This window comes from Passer montanus, unplaced genomic scaffold (genome assembly GCF_014805655.1).
Source record: "Passer montanus isolate IOZ18808 unplaced genomic scaffold, ASM1480565v1 scaffold28, whole genome shotgun sequence".
NCBI classification, from domain to species: Eukaryota; Metazoa; Chordata; class Aves; order Passeriformes; family Passeridae; genus Passer; species Passer montanus.
The window spans coordinates 1,926,011-1,947,915 of NW_024367483.1; the positions used below are offsets into that span (position 1 = coordinate 1,926,011).

Sequence of the window (21,905 nt, forward strand, 5' to 3'; positions counted from 1 at the left end):
CTGGAGTTTTATGTCTAAATCAGTTCCATTTCCTTTGGTTGCTCACCCTGTTGATCCCAAGTAGCATATGTTTGCTCACAAGGCCAAGCCATGCACTTGTGTACTGTAGATGGAAACACCAAGGTAAATAACCACTGAGTTTTATATGCACTGATTTATCAAGTAAAAAATGTCTAGTGCAGTTACTAGATAATAGTAACAGATTCTGGTCTCTACCTGATTTGTTTTATTTTAAACAAAAATACTTCACTGAAAAATATGTTTTAAGGGGTAACTGAGTTACCATAATTGTTAGGGGTAGATGTGCTTCTAATACAAAATTACCTATAAAAATGAAGGAAGAAGCTAAAAAAACCCCTACTGTGGTGCTGCAAACTGAAGTGAAAGTACACTCTTAACATGGACAACAAAAATGCTCTCACTAAAAACATGTAGGGTTTGATATTTTTCGTGGGAAGTCTGTTTTTCATCTTGTGGTTTTTTTTCTTCCATCACTGTAATTTCTTCACACCTCCTAAGTAATGCATACAGACTTTCACAAGTATGGAGTGTACTTCATGTTCAGAATATACATGTTTTCTGCCTAAAAACTTTTCAGTAAATTAGTAAAACCTAACTGAAGCCATCTGGCATATCTCTCTCTGTATTCATACTATTGTTTCTTGCCACTGGAGAAGAAAACTCATTTTCAACTTCCAAAGAAGTTTGTAAGTATTTCCTTATTTTTCATTGCATGATAACAGCATAATCATGAGTAGAAAATGTGGGAGCAGAAGGGAAGTTTTGGTTTGGTTTTTCACATGCTGAGGCATCTCTCTTTTCTAAAACCAGTTTGCAGTGAATACATATGTAGACACAATGACAAAAAATGTAATGCATTGTAAAGCCTCCCAAAACCAGCCTAGTTTTATGCATATTGAAGTTCACATGCCAGGCAGACTTAAAAACAATCCCTGCGGAGCCTTGCTTCCTGGGCAGTTTAGATAAAAAGCCTGTTCCTGTGTTGGTGATCCACTGGACTGGTGTGGGCACAGCATACAAATGTCTGTAGGCAATGACACATCCATTAGGATGTGACTGACAGCCTGAAGTGCCACCCTGTTCCCTGAGCCTGCAGATGCTCCTCCACCTGCAGCTGAAGGGGCTGTGGGGGCTTGCAGGGCACAGGCAGGGCAGGACTCAGCTCACATCTCTGATTCAGACACAACGTGCCTCAGCCCTTCTGCTGCCAGCACACAGATGGGGCAGCTTCAATCTCTACATATGTTCAGCTTGATCAGTAGCCAAAGCGTGCTTATTATTTTTTGACCTGTGGAAGGGAAGTAGATATTCCTTATTTTACGTATTGGAGGATATAGGCAATGAACATCCAAGGTTTTATGAATTACATCCAGCCTAAACATGCTATGCAAACTTTATGAAGTAATAAATCTCTCCACATGAGTTTTCCCATCCATTCCCATCTTTACTGAATTAAATGGTTGCTACTTTGATAGTGATGATACTTAAGACAGTGCTTGAGTTCCTAAAGCAAGAAATTCATGTTACAGAATAAAGCTCTTACTTTAAAGAAATTAATGTCTCAGCCACTCTGATCCTTATGAAAAAAGATCAATCCAGTTGTGTGTGAATTTCAGCACCTACTTCATGGGGTTACAAAAATCCACAGGCAATGCAGATGTCTCTTGGATAATTCACTCACAGATGGACTAATATTTCAGCTTACCCCATTTTTGGTGTCACTAACTCCCTGTAGATATTCCAGTAAGTTTCATTGCAGTGCTTCCCAGCAGAGGATCTTTTCTTCCTTTGCTGCTGCAGCAGGCCTGAAGTGTCTTTGCTCCTGCATTTCTCTTCACTCAGTGCATATCCTGAAGCCTTTGCTCATCTTCAGGCATGGATAACAAATGGTCCTGAGTGGACTCTTCCCATTCCTGACCATCCCAGAGCAGTTTGTCCTCTGATGAGTCTGCCCAGGCCAAAGACACAAAATTTGTCTCCCCCAGAGAGTCAGCCAAATGCATGTACCTGTTGTTAAGAAATTCCCACATTTCTCTGGCCTGTCTGCCTGGCAGATTCCCTTCTGTAGGACTGCCTGGCTGTCCCAAGAGCAGATGTGCAGGGTTTGGGGAGCTGCCTGACCGTGGGAGTGGCACCCAGCGCCTCAGCCTCCAAATGAACTGAAGAATTCCTGTGTGTGTTGTCCATAGGATCTTGTGGGAGTGCTCTGCATTTTAGGTTTAATTGTCTATTTCACTCCTCTGACTTCAGGCATGGTCAGCACTTCCCAGGTGGTGATAAACTTTTGCTCTTCTCACAAAGAATATGTGCAGGTGGACTCAGTGGTGAACGACTGCAGTGAGTCTGAGATACAGCAGAGGTGCCACAGATGGCACAGATCCACTGCAAGATGCAAGCAGTTTCTCCGTGCATGTGCAGCAGATTCATTGAGAAGACTCCAGGCTGCTTACTACCATGCATATACACACAGAGAGATGAAAACACAAAAAAAAACCCCAAAAACCAAAAAAAACCCAACCAACCAACAACAACAAAAAACAAACAAAACCAAAACTAAAAAGAAAATTGCTAAGACTCTTCATCAAGCCACTAAGTACCAAAACAGGGAGCATCCCTGATCTCCTTTTACATTCATTTTCTGCCCCTGTTGATTATACAAAAGAGCAGCTGTGCTGGATCACACCATTGGCTCATCTGGCTTCACATCCTGTCTGGCAGTAGCCAAAAAATGAAGATAATAGCTGAAGGAGAGAACAGAAGAAGTTTACAAGATACATTTCCTGAGTATTCAGTTGACAATTTGTACTTTGGTGGGGACATTATTGCCCAGTAGAGATTAACAATTTAATACTAAATACATGTTAAAATTTACAGCATGCCTTGGCAAGGAATTCCAAAGCTTAATGTCACATTTTATTAAGAATCACATCCTTTTGACTTCACTTGCCATGTCCAACTTTTGTGCTGCAAGAAGAAAGGGTCACACCTTGTGTTCTTTGTGTCATTCCTGCTTCATCCTTTCATTGCATCCTTTTTTCCAGAGCCCACTTCTTTTCTTGACTTAGCTGTGTAATTTAATTTACTAATTACTGTAGATATTCCCTGTTCTAACATACAATTTTTGAGATGACAAACCAAAATTACACACAATATTCAAAATGTGTTTCAAATGTGCACATATGCTGTCTCAGTATGAAGGTCTGGTGGCCTTTCTTTTCCTTTGTAATCCCTAACATTTCATTTAATCTTTTTTTATTGCATTGGAGCACAGAGCTGGCATTTTCATAGATCTATTTATTAGAACTCAAAAATCTTGTTCCTGGGTGAAAATGGTCAGCTCAGAGCTCATTTTGCTTATGAAATTAGGGGTTCTTTTCCTGTGTGCATTACTCTCCTCTGAATTCCATCTGCCATTTTACTATCCAGTCAGCTGATCTCATGAAGCCCCTCCACATTTCTCCATAGAAATTTCTCCTCCCTTTTTACTAACCTGATTAAATTTAGCAGACTTTCTCATCTCAGCAGATCATTCATGAGCATCTCAAACAGGACAGGATAAGCAAAATGTACAGCAAAAGAGTCTCGGTGGACTTGGTCCACAGTAAACAAAAAGCATATGTAGAATATGGATATATTCACAGACACTGAGAACAGTCTATATATGGTCCTGGAAACAGAATTATGATACCAGATTATTTCAAGTTTGTATTTATCATAACAACTATGTCTTACAAATTATTATTCTGAATCATAAACCGTCTAGAAATCATTCTTAAACAGGTGAAATTTTCTTAATTATTTAATCAACATGTGTAAGCGTTGAAATATGTCAGCTATTGTCTTCCTTGCTAGTTCCAATTACTTGAGAGTGCTAATAAATGTCACCCTCTCAGCTGTTTTATATTTTGCACTCAGGATTGGGTGCTTACTGTCATGTTATTATTAGTAGTAGTAGTAGTAGTAGTAGTAGTAGTAGTAGTAGTAGTAGAATTGGGTGCTTACTGTCATGTTATTATTATTATTGTTATTATTATTATTATTTCAGAATCTGAGACTCCATGCTTGTATTCCTGCCTGTTTTAAAAGGAAGCAAATAACATCTTTGAACTTGGCAATGTAGCAGGATTATACCTGATGGGAGGTTCAGATGCAAAAAATTGCGTTATGAAGTGTGTAAAACATAATTTAAAATATTTTTCGTGGTGATATGAATGTTTCTAGAATGGAGTAGGGTTAGAGTGATTGTTATCTTAAAAATAAAGCCATTAAGGTGGTTTTGTGAGTGTAGATTAAAGGTAACACATTTCACTGGTTGAGGAAAGAGAACTCAGTGTCTTTCCAGTGTAGGCACTGAGGAGCGATGCTGAGCATGGACCAGACAGGCTGAGGTGATAATATTTTTAAGATGTGCCATCTTACAGACTTCAGAAGAAACAGAATTGTTTCATTTCTTCTGCTGAATGGGTCTTGATGCTCCTACCTTTAGGTGTTCCCATGGAATTAGATGCTCAAAGTAACTGAGAGTAGATGGTGTAAATTTGACAGGACCTGACCAGCAAGTGGAGACTGAAATACCAACAAACCGAGGGAGTTCAAAGAGTTTGAAGAGTTCTTGTCAGCCAGAGCCAATGAATTAATTATCAAGATAGCCTTTCTTCTTCAAAACTTTATGCATTCAGTTAATGTGGAATTTTTTGGAAGGACATTTCAGGGGAAGATCACCTTGCATAACATAAGCAGTTGCAAACTCAATCACGATATATCTGACCAACTGTGTCATGAGTAGTTAAGTCAACCCTACAAATACTTTGTGATCATGATCACTAATGAAATATGGAAAGTTCTGATTTATTGCAGAGTTAGCATGATGGCTCAGCAAATTCATTATATTGATGCATCAAAATGATAACCAGTATACTTCTGGACAAAAAGTTGCAAGTAGTCCTTTGATTTCAGTAATTATTTTCCACAAATTTATTTGTGCAGAATTAATCTGTGCAAGGAGATTAGTATTTTTTAGAGGCTATTACAAAGCTATATTGTATTATTTATTTTGTTGGTATTTTTAAACTTCCTTTTTGACAAGATTTTACTAACCCTTATTTTCTGAACAGTACAGTTAAAGAGCTAGAAGATCTGGAACTGACACATTTGAGTGTGTCAGGACCCTTTCATAGCCATGGGAGGTTAGTGTCCTCTAGATGGCATTCAAGGAATTGCTGCATGTGTGGAGGATTTTTGTTTTCCTGTATCAAAGATTTCCTTAGCTGCTGTTTTTTGGTGAGGTTTTTCTTGCCCGGGTTTCACCATATGTTTGAGTACAGAGGGATTTGAGATGATTGTCTGCTGTAGAAATTTTAAGATGAAGGTCACAGAAATGGAATCTCTGCCAAGCACTGAGACATGGGTCAGCATTAGCAGGTCTTACTGTTTGGTTTTGTTTGTGTGCCAAAAAACTTTAATATCCTGTGTGGACACACTGATTTCTCAGACCTTCCAAACTACAGACTCACAACTGAACCACACATCAAAGTATGATATTGGACAAAGAGAATTACTTATAACACCTAAGGAGAATTCAAAGAAGGAAGATTTTTTCATGATAAAAATAAAAGAGGCTGAGCAAACTTTTGCTACTGAGATCATTATTTTGTGGGTTTTTCCAATGTAAAAATATTGCAGTAGTGCAATACCAGTGTCTAACCTTGGTGTTTAACATGAGCTGTCAAACTGAAAGTTGTCTAAATTGTCAAGCTCTGATTTTGTGTGTGCTCTGATTTCTTCTGGTTTTGACAGTGTTAAGGAGCATAGTGGACACACAGCATAATTTAACTCTGAATATAATTCTGAAGATCAGGCACTTGAAAGTTAGACCCCAGAGCACTCAGCTGCATGTCACTAATTTAGTGTGTGGGTATGAGCCATTAGTTCTTACAAGCAACTCCCAGAGCTGCAAGAGCAGGGTGTTTCCTCTCTGTAAAATTTCTGCAGTGCAGAAGACTCTTTGGGGATAGATGAAAGCTTGTTCCAGAAGGAGGCTGTATGCAGGCAGTTTGCCTTTGGACTGAGCTAAACAGAAAGCTTTGTAACCAGATAGTGTATCTGAATTTCAGAAGGCTCATCTAGTCCATTATCTTTTTTCTCTGACAATAAGAGAAATGGGGAACACTGATGGAAAAAGATCAGGAAAATGTCAAATAATGCTTCTTCATATGTGGTCTTCCAGTTCCCAGCAGCATTCAGTAGCATCTTAGTTAATAAGGAATGTTTTCTCTGTTTCTTGCTTCAGTGTCTGTCAACTCCCTAACTTTTTGGACATCACAGACTTTTATGGTCCTTTTTAGAAAACAAACAGTGCAAACTCTGCATGTGTCAGTAAATCCCCTAGACTTCATTCCTTGGACAAGAAGAGCTTGTGGAGGACAGCAGTGCTCAGCTTTCCTTCTCAAACCTTCCTACTGTTCTTTTTTTCTGTAGGAAGCACATTTGTTGTGCTAATAGAGATAGGAGATGAAAAATAGACCTGGGGAAAAATCTCCAAGGGTAGAGTTCAGCACACAGAATGTTGAGGAATACAAAAACTCGTTAAGTGTCACGAAAAAGAACAGAAATACCAAAGGGGCATAATGGAAGAGTTCTGACAATTCAGAGGCTCTTGCTAGGAGGGCATTCCTTGGATAATTAATTTCTTGGAAAGAAAAGGCAGGCTCCTTAAGCTAAGAGATGTACTGACCTGGAGATGTGGATGCTCAGGTTTCCTTCTCACATGAGTCTTTGTCAGATTGCCTCTCCATGAGCATGGATATGTGTAATAAGTATTAAACCACAAGCTGCAGGGCATGAGCTAACTAGAAGTGAATAGTTGAAGAGGCTTTCCTTTTGAAAGGTTATTCCATAATTACCAGCCTTCCACAAACCTCTCTTGGAAATATGTTTTACTGCCTGTCACCTGATCTAATTTCTACACTTCTTTCTTGCTGTTTTAATTTTTATACTAGTCAGAAAGATGAAAACTCTTTAGATCCCAATGGTTTTTCAACTCTGCGGAGTTTTGTCTTTGTGAATAAAAGCAATTCAATCTTCTTGAAAGAGGAAAACACACACAAAAAAAGGCACTTATTTTTCAAATGCATTTAATATTACTGTGACATGTTTTCAGAATATGAGTACTGTAGTCCAGAAAGAGCCACTGGCCTCTTCTGAAGCTCAGGTTTTAGATATAACAGAAGTTAAAGGACAAATTCACTCTAAAAGCTCATTGCTTTTAGAGTGAATTTGTCCTGATACCTTCAGGTGTCATTGCTTCTATCCATCACCTTGAGAGCCTGCCCTCAGACTCAAAGGTGTGTAAACATCCCCAATGAGCTAACTACCAGCAGCTCATTGCTTTTAGAGTGAATTTGTCCTGATACCTTCAGGTGTCATTGCTTCTATCCATCACCTTGAGAGCCTGCCCTCAGACTCAGAGGTGTGTAAACATCCCCAGTGAGCTAACTAAAAGAACACATAAATGATCTTTCACTGCAGAGTATGTGCCTCGATATTTTGTCCACGGTTTTTTGGTAGCTTAAACATGCTACTTCATGTAGAAGTATTGTATAGATACACTCAACTAAAAACATGTGCCTCAATATTTTGTCCACTTTTTTTGGTAGCTTAAGCATGCTACTTCATGTAGAAGTATTGTATAGATACACTCAACTAAAAAAAAAAAGGAAAGAGTAAAAATTTATTTTTACTCTTGACATATCTAAAATTACTTGACATACCTAAAATTTCTCCTGTGTTGCTCTAGAGATCACCTTTAAAGAAGATCCATGACTGATTTTGCAGTGAGCTTTGTGCTGATGGTAGTGATGCATGTGTTAAATACTGTGGTTAAAACATTTGATCTACCAGCACCCAAAGTAGGTTGAGCATCTCATCTCCTGAGCATCTCATCTCCTGACTACAGAGGGACTCTAAAACATTCAATCTACCAGCACCCAAAGCAGGTTGAGCATCTCATCTCCTGACTACAGAGGGACTTAAGACAACTTGCCAAAACTAATCCCCAATTTTTTAACTTGCTTGAGTCGAGTCAGATTCTACCCTACTTGTCTAGAAATTGAACACCTCAGCTACATTTGCCAGCAGCAGTGCTTTTCAGTGATTCATGTGCATCAAGTACAAACCATCGACTTTCTGGCCTCCTAGAAGTGTTTCTTGTCTGTATGCCAGCGTTTAAAAGGGTCTGCTTTTCTGTGCATAGGTTTCCACATCAAAGATTTAAAAGATACTCAACCCTCAATAAAACAGAGCTAGACTAAAGCTTTGGAATATTTTTTTTGCATTTATGAAGTATATAATAAGATACATAATTTTGTTTGTAACATCATTCTGGGAATTAACTTATAAGGGCATATTAATTTAGCATCGCTGTGGTTTCTAGAATGCTTTGTCAAAATCAACATTTTTGGGGAAATTATTTGAATATGTACATTTGAAGTCAGTATCAGATGTTTGGATGTGTCTCCATGCATTACACACATTCACTCAAAATATTGAAGTACAGTAGCTCTGACATTCTGTGCACATGCCAACAAACACAGCTTTTACAGAAGGTTCACAGAAGATGTTCACATAAAATATTCATGATATTCTTGCTAAAAGAAAAACCTCTTTCAGACCTGTAAAGTACTGTTTGACAGAAAATTACTTACAATCTGATCTACCCTCATACTTGGATATAAACAAGAGCAGTTTTTGGGGAAATTATTCGAAGATGTACGTTTGAAGTCAGTATTGGATGTATCTCCATGCATTACACGCATTCACTCAAAATATTGAAGTACAGTAGCTCTGACATTCTGTGCACATGCCAACAAACACAGCTTTTACAGAAGGTTCACAGAAGATGTTCACATAAAATATTCATGATATTCTTGCTAAAAGAAAAACCTCTTTCAGACCTGTAAAGTACTGTTTGACAGAAAATTACTTACACTCTGATCTACCCTCATATTTGGATATAAACAAGAGCAGGAAAGGTTTGCTGAAATGAGTGTACATTTTATGTTTGCCTTTGTTACATCACAGGACGAGTGGCAATTAATGGAGTGAAAAGATGGCAGATTTCCTAGTGCTTTTTAACCTGCTTATTTCATTTTCCAACTTCTGAGATCAATTTAGCAGCAGGAAGTTCTGCAGAGCAATTTGGTTCCAGTTGACCCTGGAGGGGTTGTTGCTGAATGAGACTTAGTTACAGCTCTGTTTCCGTAATGACACCTCGCTGCAACGAATGACGCCTTCTTAACCTCAAGTTGTATTTCCAATCAATTTGTAGCAATACCCAAGTTACACTAGGAGGCTGAAAACAAAGTTCTCTGAAGAAATGTGTCACCACAGGTTGTCCCCACATCACAGGGCACCTAGCAGCGCTGGGATGATATTTTTAACTTATATAACACACGGGCTGGAACACATCTTTCTTCACGCTGATTAACATCATTATAGTAGCAATCTGAATCTGCTGATAAACCAATTTCTCCTGCATCCTTCTCTTTTAGCACAGTTTTCCTTAAAAAGGAAACCCCATAAGCCACTCTGACTTCTTTTTTAGAGGACTCCTGCGTGTCAGGAATAGTAGTCCAGGAAAGCACACACACCAATTTCAAATGTGCCACCAGCCGACAGTCAGCAGCTCACCACAATGTCTGAGTCAGGAGGAGCAGGGAACAGCACAACACAGAACATTTGAGGTTGTGAAAGCAGAAAATCTGCTGGTTAGGGATGTAATGTTCTGTGACTTCCCCTCTAGGTACCACAGCAGGGTTTATAATCTTCACAAGGAGTGACAGGAAGGGAATGGACTTGCCTGGAGTGGCCTCTTGCACCCTTCCCTGGTTTTTGTTCCAGAACAACATGCCCAGAAGAGGCCAGTGAAGAGAAAGGCCTTTTTTTTCCCAGTTACCACATTTTTACTGTGCCATTCAGCCACAGAAGTTGTTGCCACCTGTTGTGAGCTGATGTACCAGTCCCACACAACCTCAGTTTTGCCTTCTGCCGAACAAGCAGAGGGCAGCTCTGGTTTTTAGGGAGCTGTTCCCTCAGGAATCCCCACGACCTATTAGGTCTCTCATTGCCTCCTGCTGCTCCAGCCCTAAAAGGCAGTGGAAAGGAGCCAAGAAACTGCTTATTCTGATGCAAATCCCTTTGGTTGCCCGAGGCCTGTTGATTTGACATTATTTTCCTTTATGTAGCAGGCAACCTGATATAGTTTTGCCTTTTTTTTTTTTTTTTGTTTGCATCTGATTTCTGGACTCGCGCCCTCCCTCTATGCTTTCTTGGTGCTTATTCTGATGCAAATCCCTTTGGTTGCCCGAGGCCTGTTGATTTGACATTATTTCCGTTTATGTAGCAGGCAACCTGATTTAGTTTTGCTTTTTTTTTTTGTTTGCATCTGATTTCTGGACTCGCGCCCTCCCTCTATGCTTTCTTGGACTGAATTTATTCCCCTTGCTTCAGACATACAGAGCACATAAACAAACTCCTTAAAACATACATTTAGGTAAAGCATTTATGTGATTTTTTTAAGGGATACTATTTTTAAAAAACAAACAAACTTGTAACTAAGATATTTTTAATCTTTCATTGTGCTATAAATTGTGTCAGATATCTCACAAAAACCTTTGAGGTTTTGCACATACATGTCATCAGAGAGAGCAGAACAGCCACACAGTCTGACTGGCAGCTGAGAAGGCTTTATTTTGTGCTGTTGTTTTAAGTATCTTCTGCTAAAATCCACTTTAAAGTATCAGGAGCTGAGTAGGTCTTGTGAGAAGTAAAGATTTAGGAATGCTTCTGTCTGAAGCTCGAAAAATGGAGAATGGCAGCATGTTCTGGAAGTGAAAGAAAATCTGTAGTGCTGCAAAATTGTGTGGATGAATAATTACTGTCTCTCTACATAAGATCAACAATAGATGAAAGAGAAATTAGGCAGCAAGGAAGAAAGAATTGCATTATGGATCACACAAAAAAAAGCCATGTTGAATCTACATTTACCCTGGAGGAAATCTGGGGGTTGTATCTATCATGACCTTTAGCCCACAACACTGTAAGCAGAATCCAGTTTTTGACAAGGATATTGGGTTCACTTGGCTTCCATCCACCATTTCTGAGCAAGCAAAGGAGATCTGCAAGGGGAAAGACTTTAAGATGGAGGGAGAGATGATAATTATAACTTGCTGGAGGCCTATTTTCAGTAAATGAAGTGCTTCAAAAGAAGCACACTGCTCTGCTGTCTTTTGAGTGCAAACCTTTAGGGAACTAGTGTAAGAAAATGAAGTAAAAAATACTTTTTTAAACCCCAAACTTGTTAATTTGCAAGCTCTAATGCTTTGTCAGGGAAACACCATACTCAACTTTGAACTCCAAGGTTAGTGCCACTAATAGTATCCCCTCCAAGCATTGTAACTGTGAATTACTACTGAAATTATTAGGAAGATAAGAGACTCTATTATGGGAAGAATCAAATATCTTATCTAGTCACTGTATTAATTGAAAGCAAGGTTGTGTGGTAAGCAAACAAATTCTTGCTGAATTCAGTATAAACCTAAAGATGTTTCATCCATGTGAACATCTTTACTATACAGAGGTGGGTTATAAACTGGGGTTTTTTTAATAAAAGTTTAATTTCTGTTCATATTTCTGTGGTTTGTTTCCCAGGTCAGCTTGTGCTTAGGTTTTAGTCTCTTATATTCATACACTCACACTTATAACAAAAAAGTGCTCACGTATTGCAAATAAAGGAACTTATCGGCATTCACATTGTATGTTAAGATAGCTCAGTCAAAAGATTAAAGAAAATCTCTGGAGCACAACCAGAAAAGAATATAAACAGAGGTCTCCTGGATCCCTATCACATCCCTTGTTCATAAGATACTCTTTCTTCCCTTATGCTACAAAGATAGCAACAGAAAGATGAACAAACAAACACAAAAGAAAGAAAGGATGAACTGCATCTCTGCTGGAGGATTAATAACCATTCTGCAGGAGTGAAGACTGCTCTGGATGATAGACAGCACAACTACATCCTTCAGATGACTGATCTTATGCTTCACACATGGCATTAGTAATGCAGGATCAAGGCTTCAGGCCTCTTAACTGCCCTGGAAAATCCTTGGCAAATAGCTCAAATGGGTAAAACACTGGAGGCACTATCATTGATCAGGAAATGTTGTTTCATTGCTTCCAGTTCTGTTACTGGAGTAAAATGTCTTCTCTAAGAGAGCATCTTTGTGCTGCTTATTGCCTTTCTAATAGTCTTCCTAGAATCAGAAGTAAAAGCAATATTTTTCTTAGTATGCCTTGAAATAACATTTTTTTCTTTTTTTTTTCAAAGGTGGAATTGTGAATGAAATCTCAGTGCTCTTTTTATTGATATTTATAATATAAAATCATACTCAGAGTCCAATAGTATAGGAATTGTAATATAGTTACAGAGTGTAGGCTGGTGAAACACTGTGAAATTAAAATAGCATTTTCTGGCATAGGAAGGGTGCAAAGAGTATTTTTACCATCTGGAAGAACACTTCAGATTTGGACCTTGATACATTTCTATTCTGTTTCATTATTTCTGAACGTTTTTTTTTTTTTTTAATGGGCTTGGAATTATTAGATAGCTATAACTTCTATAGGGTTAAGCATAATTTACTGTTGGTTTAATTTGTGCCATTAACCTGTAATTGAAGCTTGAAGAGGTTTAATTTGTTTAATTAAAGCATAATTGGTTTAATTTGTGCCATTAACCTGTAATTGAAGCTTGAAGAAGCACTTTCCTTTTCATGACCAAGAAAACAGTTTTCTTTTGTTTTCTGACCCAACTCAGTCAATGTAAATTACTCATTACACCACTGATATTTCTTCCAGCCCTCAACTGTCTGTCCTTCTCTTACTGAAAGAACTTATTCCCCCAGAGGAGGAATGCAGGCTCCTTGCAGGATGTTAAAGCACGTTGCCTCCTCTGTAGGGTGAACCTACGGGGATTAATGAGTTTTGAAAGAGAAGCAAGGGCTTTGAGTAGAGTTTAGTCAGTATTTTCCCATAAATAAACTGCAGTCACTGCAGTTGAGAAGTGACTGAGATACGAGAGGAGGAAGAGGCAAGGAGAAAGGTGGATTCCCTCCTCTAAAGGGAAACCCCTGCTCAGAAAACAGATGACAAATCCCTATATTTTGGTGAGTGTGATCTCTCCTGCACCTTGAAGCAGGCAGGGGTCTCAAGGAAAGAATAACATTTAATTATGAAATTTGCACTATTGTTGCTAATGGCAGAGGTATATAAACAACAAACTGAATTAAACACATGATCCCAAAGGGTATTATTTTACATCTTGAGACTCCAATATTTTACATACTGAGACCCACAACCTTCTCATGAGGATGGCATCCAAAGGAATGAAGTTGCTCCCAACAGCATCTATACAGTTCAGATCCTATTTCCACTCTCTCCTCTCCAAATTTGTATCTGCTGGCACTTCATTGGCTTTGGGCAAAATTCAGATACAATTCAGGGGGAAGGAAGGAGGAGGACAAAACTGGTGCAGCTGTTCTTATTTGATGGTAGAATTTTTTAGACAAGAAAGTGACTGACGGGAGAGGCCTTTGAGCTGTCATGATTTCTCTTCGCCAAATAAATAAGATTCGAATTGAGATATGAAGGGGTGAAAGATTCCATGTATAAACAGATACCACGTGAGCTTTGGTCATCAGCTGCTGTAGGGTCTGAAGCTTCCCCACCATGAATGGGCATCCTATAAAAGCTGTTCAGTCCTGGAAACAGGAGACATTTCTTTGCCTACTTTCTTGTGAAACAAGAAATAGCAGAATCAGAAAGTGCACTAAAGGAAAAAAAGCTTCAGCAACCCTACAGATCACTTATTTTAAAATCAGACAGTTATGGATAATGGAAGTCAGCCTCAGATAAAGAAATTATCTAGGGAAAAGACATTTAGATCCAGTCATTGTTTAATATACACATTTTCTGTCCTGTATCGCATGAGAAAAAAAGGAATCTGAAAAAGAGAAGCCAAAAGAATTTAGAATAAAATCAGTTCACTCTGAATTAAAGAATGCACTTCCATTTTTCTATAAAAAATTTGAAAAGTCCAAGAAGCTTATGGGACTAGACTAAATGAGGAGCTCACCACATTGTAGATGACTCATTGTAATTCAAGAAATTTATAACAGTGTAGAAGAAAACAGATGGTACAAAGAATCCCCTGTACAAAACACAGATCAGTGCTGAGCTCAAGAGCCAGAAATCACCCTTCAGCCTAGGACCAATGGCAAGAAAATGCTGCCCTTAAAGTGATTAAAACCCATGCTGCTCTTCTAAGCATTTCTTTTTTTTCAAATGGCTTTGGTGGGTAACCATATTAGAGTTCTCCTGCAGCTACTGAATTTGAAACAACTAATTAAAAGAACTTCCCATTGATTCATCACAGGGACATTAGAGCAGCTTTTAGGAATGGGAAAATAGGATTTACCTATCTTACAATCTTCTGGTTAAAAAGAGCTTTAACAATAAGTGGATAGGATCTCTAAGGTCTAATTGACTTCTGCTCTGGTGAGCAACAGTTATAAGGAGCAGAAATTTCTCTACAGACATGAGTGCTCTTTAGTAGCACTTCACAAGAAAAGAAATAGAAACTCAGCTAGCTGTACTTTTAATTACTTGGTTTTATTTGTCTGTTTCTTCCTGCAATAATTTTCTGACTGGAATCCTATCTGCCAAAAACAGGATCATCCTTCTGCACATACAGGAAATGGTCAATGGAGATTCTTCTATGCTTTTTTGTTAAAAAGTACACTCTTTTTTTTTTACTTGATAAAAACAACAATTCACTTCTCGTATTCACAGCTTTATGTGCACATTTCTGCATTTAGATTTAGAGGATTCAGTGCTGGCACAGTGCCACAGGTGTGATGTGAGCCTTGCTGTATGGGCTTGTTGGTTTCAAGTGTAGGTCAAGCACAAGTGGTTTAGGGGAGAGCTAAAGTAATTTTGTTCTGTTAATTTCAGACCGAGTTCTTTCCCAGGAGGACAGCTGGGGTTATTTCATATACTGAAGTTTTGAGGGGATCTTCCAATGCACCACGACAGTGCTTTTGAACTGCACTTCATCAAATGGAAGAATTATGGTGTTGAGCTCAGGCTGAAAACACGCATGAATTGCTGTATAAATTTGGAAATTGGAACACAAAGAAAAATCCCCTTCATGCAGTACATAAGAAAAGCTTCTAAAGTTGTGGCTATAATTTGAAGACATGTTATATCAGCAGTGTATATTTTATAAGCCTAAAAGAGCCAAGAATATAATTTTGTCTACAGCTTAACCTGGTGTTTTCTGTCATCAATCTTAATAATTTTGCTTGGGATTGGGTTGTCTGACCAGTGAGCTCCCAGATGCTGTGGGATGACGCTGCAGAGTGCTGGGAAGGTGGCCCAGCTGATGCTCATCACCTCTAAGCAGGCACACAGGGAGCACCAGATGTATCTGACAGGTTGCTGTAGCTCCCTCAGACCCATCTGTAAATCACAGCTCAATGCCAGTGAATGACTCAAAATAGCAAATAGTAAAACAATTTGTGTGAGCAGTGCCTTCCTAGGCCCTTGGTCACTGTTTAGCAATTACAAATCCATGTTTGCTAGTCCTGCTTTCTTTTAAACAGACATGACTTTGTGTCATGCTTGGAGAAGTTGATTGTACCCCAGAAAAATATTGTGAGAGCTCAACTTTACCCTCAGTTTCAAGAGCAAAAATTTTGTTTTAGGTAAGGGAGTAGTTATACCTACCTACCCAGGAATAACACTTTGGTTCAAATCCTGTGAATGCTTTTTATTCATTAATTTGTGTTTTATTCTGTTCAGTTATTTACATTAAGATGTTTAAGGGCTTTCTGAAAACCAGGTTAATCCTTTATTCTGCATGGCAGTATTTTTTTTTTCCTCTGACACTCTGACATCCTTGCATCAGACCTGTAGTTCAAGTGACAAAGGTGTAGAAGTTTCCTGTGTCAGACCTTACACTTTGTTAGGGTTTTTTTTCTGGTGTTAGGTGTTGAGTTGGGGATTTTTTCACATCAGAGAGGACAAAATTATTTTCCCATAGAATAATTACTCAAAGGTAAGACTGGATGGAAGTTAATTTTCTCTCTCAGATAAATGCATTATCACAGAGAAAAATGTGCACGTCTCTGTGTAGAGTTTCCCTTTTTTCAAATACAAACACACAGTTTTGTTTTCTTCAGTGTTTGTTTGCATTCTAGAATTTATTGTTTTCATTTCTTAAATCTCCTGAAATGTTTACAGGAAAGAAAACTAAGGCGTGAAATTTTGTGACTAGAAGCAGATTCTCTTTTCATTTTCCTAGGGAGATTTTTTTGTTCAAAAGATAAAACCAGAAGTCATAAAAATGTGTTATTTTTAGGAGACAACTCCATGGAAACTTGGAAGAAGTTAAGATTCAGAAGAGGGATGAATGGGGGAGGGTGTGTAATAAACTGATATTTTTTTAGTGGGAAGACAAATAGTGAAATCTGTGAAGCACTTATGGTAGCTGGATTGTTGATGTTAGTTGTGTTCAGGGCTGTTGAATAATATTACTGGGTTTGCTGTAACATTTGGGAGGGCTGCACATCAATACTATTAAAACACACATTAGTGTGTGGAGAATATTTTTAGATGCTTGACCAGATTAATAAAGTAAGCAAAGATCGTTTTCTAGAACACAATCTTTGCACCATTTGAAATCATTGCATAGATAATAGTGCACCTTCTTTTCCTAAAAGGCAGAAAAACTGGTTCTTAAAATTGGTTAACCCCAGAAAGAGATAATTTGGCTCCTGGGTGCATCCATGCATGGTGGTCCCCTTCCAGAAGCTGATTTTTCGCCCCAGTTTGCCCATACCCCAATCCCATCTAGGAGCTCCTGAAGGATCTGGCTCTTGGTGCACACAAAGGGCTTGCCAGGAAAGGAATTCATTGCATCTGTTTTGAGCTGTGTCTCTTTATTTCACCCCAGAGAGTAAACAGAATGTACATCCTAAACACTTGAATCATAACATTTAATGAAGATTAACCAGCATGCAGAATTTGCTGCCTCTGCAATGTGGTTCTGCTCTGGGCACGGTGTCCCTGGAGCCAGCAGTGCTGCCTGGCTGGGGCAGAGCCCACCCAGCCCAGTTTCTTTCTGTATTTTTGCACACAGCCATTTTCCAGAAGCTGCTGTGTGCTTCAGCAGAGGAGTTACCAGCGTGTACTTGAGACATTAATTCCAGGTTATATGGTTTCCCTGAGAATTGCCATCTGTCATGCTTTTCGGTCTGGAGGTCACTCCAAGTTACCTCGGGTTGGTATCCTCAGACAGGAGGTTGGAAGGATAAACCGTGTGCTTCGTCTTTAACCCTTAGTTATCCTTTTCCCTTTCAGCACCCACCTTGATAGGTATGGTAAGGAAGGACTGGGCTTCCCAAAACAGCATTGCCCTCTCCTGGCAAGAGCCGGACTTTCCCCATGGAGCAATTCTGGACTACGAGATCAAGTACTATGAGAAAGTAGGTCTCACTTACAGCATCACCCACACTCAGATCCTAAAAAGCAATGTGTTTTGTATACTTAATAGTATTTAAAAAAAAAACCTTTTCACTTGGTGCCACATACAATGCTGTGTATGCCAGACGTTTTATTTTGTGCTGATTTTTTGTTGCTTCTAACTTGTTAATGACTGTCTTGTTTCACACCAGAATCGAGTAGAGCAGCAAGCAGATTGTACATTTACTTGTCTCATAGTAACTCCATTTACAAACATGGATCACATGCTTCAATACATTTTGATTTATAGACTGTAAAAACTTCACATTAGAGTGACACACAACAGAATTAAAGTGAGTGGGAATGTGATTTCAATTTCAGGCAAAATATGTATTTATTTATTATTGCTTAATAAAGCAATAGTATGTGCTTAAAGGATAGGTGCACCAGAATTTTTTAGAGGGCTAGAAAAGGTTACAAGAGAAACTATTGGATTTCTGGTGCTTTGTTAAAGTTAGGCAATTTCACACAGAAGAGAGCTACAACAAGCATTACAAGCAAAGGTACAAGGTGCACACACAGCATGTATTGGAAAAGCATAAATTGAAGCCTCCTTCTCCATAAGCACAAAACATATTTGGTCATTTCCATTTGCTACAGGGCCTGGCACCAGTAAAAAAATTTTGTGCTGACCAGTGCCTTCAATCCTGAAGACACGGATGGGAAATTTTTGGTGTCTGTACCTTAAACAGTTCCCTGCTGTTTCCCTGCCCCCATCTGAAGTCACAGTGGAACTGATGTGTATGAGGATCACAAAGAACAGAAATACAAACCAAGTCATGGAAGAAAGTATTAGGGATATTATGCTCTGTAAATATCTGAGATTTTATTCCTTGACTGCACTTCCCTGTTGAGATGATGCAGCTTTAATGATGCAGAAGAAAGGGTAAACTGGGAAAAAACTCTGAATCATTTAAATAGGACAGCTAGAAGGAGGAGACAGATTGCTTAGAATATTTGGTAAGCCAAAGCAAGGAACCCTATTTTCCGACTCTAGTGGAAGTCCTTCAGGTTCTGATCCATTATCATAGTAAGCCCCATTATGACTTGAACTTCTTTTCTTTGTTGATATTAAAGAGGTGAATGAAACAAAACAAATTGTGAGATTTTATTCAATCAAATAGGAACAGTTCCAAAGATCTGTAGCCATTTGTATGGATGTTAAGTTATAAATCTTAGATATGTATTTAATACAATCCTTTCTCAATTGATTATGTACCAAGAGCAGTCAGTGCTGAGTGACAAGGCAAATAATTTTTTCTTAGAGGTCTACTTTTCCTTAGCCTTGACTATTGTGCTGCAAGACTACATGCACAGGCTTTAAGACCCTTTGCTAGACACAGTTTAAACCACACTTATCTGTTTCTATTAAAAAAAGAGAACAATTTTCTGTGTTCACTTTTTAAACTATATAAGGAGCATTTTCTCTTTATACACTCTTTTCTCTGAGGTCAGGGGAGATAAAATGCATTGCTGGCACCTTCCAGTGCTGTGGCACAGGTGTAATTTGCAAGACCTCTGTTGGAGACCAGGTTCTTGATCAGAGAGGTGAATAATTCAGTACTGCAAGTCAGTCTGCTTATTTACAGCATTAAATTGGAAAATATTATTTCACACCACTTTAATAATATTTAAATCTTGCTTTAATCATATTTAAATCAAGAAGCATACATTACAACACTGGATAAGTGTAGTAGCCAAATGCAAATGAAATTGTATATTGAGGAAGAAAAAGGGATGGTTCCTACCTCAAAGCCAGAAAATATTAATATGCACAATTAAGTTCCAGTTCATTTTTTCTTCTTCCCTGTGGAGCTCTGTATATTAAAAAGCATAGTTTGTGTTATGACAGGGCTAGATGTAGCCAGTGGCACTGTAATCTCTCAGCCTTTCCAGGAACTCTGAAACAGGGGAATATCAGCATTTCTGTTCTCAGCAGAAGTGACAAAATAGGCATGTTGTTGCATGCTCACAGGAAATATGATAAGAGTGAAATAATTTTCTAGTGGATCTAGTATGAATTTATCACAAAGACAGCCCTCTAACAGAGAGCAAAAAAATGCAGGTAAAGTTGAAGAATATGTTAAATATGAAAAGGTCAGAAATTTTATTAATGTCTTAGGGAGTCAAGAAAAAGGCAGAAAACAGTAGTCTTAGCTACTAATAAACACACTAGGTAGAAAAATGGAACAACTTTTGCAGTCCATTTTTATCACTTTCTAGCTGTCATTTGCATTTAATAAAGATAGGTTTTGTTCTGATAAACAATATAAGAAATTGAATGTTACCATCAAATACAACCACTCAATCCCTCAAATTCAGCTGATGATATCAGTTTCTTAACTTCTTGAAGCGCTGAAGAATTATGCAGTATTTTAAACTTTTACAAGTATTACTGCTATCGTTTTTAAGGTTTCTTGTTGACATTTGAAAAATTGTCAGTACATCATTGGTGAGGACATTAGGGGAGCAGCCTGCTTTTAATTCCCAAGGTTTCCTGGAAGAAATGTGAACTTCAGAAATCAAATAGCTGCCCAATAAATTGTAAGCACTCCAGAAAATGGGGCAGTTTCCAACAATTTCATAAGGAAGACAAATTAATGATGATGAGCATGGAACATAAAGATCCATCTTTCCTTGCATTTCCAGAACAAGCACACAGAGGCTATATTGTGCCAATTATGCAAGAAATTTACATTTATACTCTTGTAAAATACAGATTACTCACAGAGAACTATCAAAAGATCAAGTCCTCTCTGTCAAAAACATTCTTCTGATAATGACTACCAAGTTATAAAGAAATAAAGTGTGGAAGGAAAGTTATCCAGAGGTCTCAATAAGTTACAAATAAGGAATCATACATTAATTTCAAAGTACAATAAAGCAGTTCAATAATTTTTCTGCTTTAAAGCACCTTTTCCTATATGACCTTCATTTCTCCAGGGAATTGCTGTAAAACATTCAGAACTTCAGGAAATATTGTCTCTAAAAATGAAAATCTTGGGTCAGTAACAAAATTTCATCGTGAGCCAGTTGTACAGATTTGTAGTTTCTTATTTATGAGTGCACTGGTACATTTTTGTGTAGTTGTCTGACAAGAGGTCATTTTTTTTTCTGCAGCCTTTCAGCCAAAAATGCAGTGAACAAAAATCTGACCTAGGACATAATTAGAGAGCTGATTTGACCTGGGAGAACAAAAATTCCTCGACATTCAGTCCAAGATTCTCCGAGTTCTGTCACAGCAAAGAGAAAGGATTTTCCACTGTTTGAATAGTTGTGTGACATAACCAGGCAGAGAATATTATGATCCTGAAATAATTGCCTTGTTGAGGCTTGGTAGTTGAAAGACCTGATTTCAGGTAGATTATGAATCATTCTGAAATCTATGCCTTGGATAATGAGTCTTTACAGCAGCACACAGAAGACCAGTTAAATGTTTGCCCTTGGAGATCTAAGGCATGCTCATAAAAACATTTCTTCATAGACCTTCTTTGGGGTTTCAAAATACTAAACATTGCAAATTATCTCTGTTGATATAGGGTGTCTGCCCCATTATATTCTATGATCTCTTGATATCATCCACAAACATTATTTCTAAAAGAAAAAAAATCTCTCGTGTGCCATAGTGTCTTTCCCTTTAAAAACTGAACTCATTTATATAATCTCATTGCCATTGCTAATTGCAATTAATTTTTCTTTTATACTTTAAGCTATTACTCAGACACTGACCAAAGCTTGCACTATTTGCAAGATTCCAGGGCATCATAATCTCTTTACCTCTCACTAAAAGGGTTTTGTTTTTGAGGCAGATGAAGGAGTGGGGCCTTGTTAGAGCCTTGTAATGACACTGAGTCCTTCTGTAGGAATTCCCTCATGGGAAAGGGAACACAGCACACAGGGGATATAAACCTCACCAGCTGCACTCCAGGTTGTGCAGCTGAACTGGAAAATACTTATTCCTCCCCTTTCCATCCTAACCCAGAAAGTTAATCATCAAAAATTAATGCTTCCTAAGACCTGTATTAGGCATACCAAGCTGTGCATGTATCAGCAACTGTATTAAGTTGTTATTTGTTCTCCCATGTGGCCCAAGCACACCAGCTGGATTACATTTCCTGTTACACACAAGATAACATATAATTAGCTAAGGAAACCTGTCTGTAGAGGAGGGATTTTAGTGGAATGGACCCAAGCAGTAACCCAAGGCATTGCAGTGAAATCTCTAAATAGAGAAAGCAGAGAATATCTTT

General features: G+C 38.3%; 1 protein-coding gene across 7 annotated transcripts in view; it reads left to right on the forward strand.

Annotated features, from left to right (window-relative positions):
• The window catches only part of EPHA6 (EPH receptor A6), a 378,018-nt gene that overhangs the window by 232,893 nt on the left and 123,220 nt on the right, over positions 1-21,905 (forward strand). For all 7 annotated transcript variants that reach the window (XR_005627917.1, XR_005627919.1, XR_005627918.1 and 4 more), the window contains exon 6: positions 17,494-17,618. Coding sequence is in view for 4 of the 7 variants with exons in the window: in XM_039713221.1 (XP_039569155.1) it covers positions 17,494-17,618 (125 nt within the window). In the remaining 3 variants the exon portion in view is untranslated. The remainder of the gene's footprint in view (positions 1-17,493; positions 17,619-21,905) is intronic.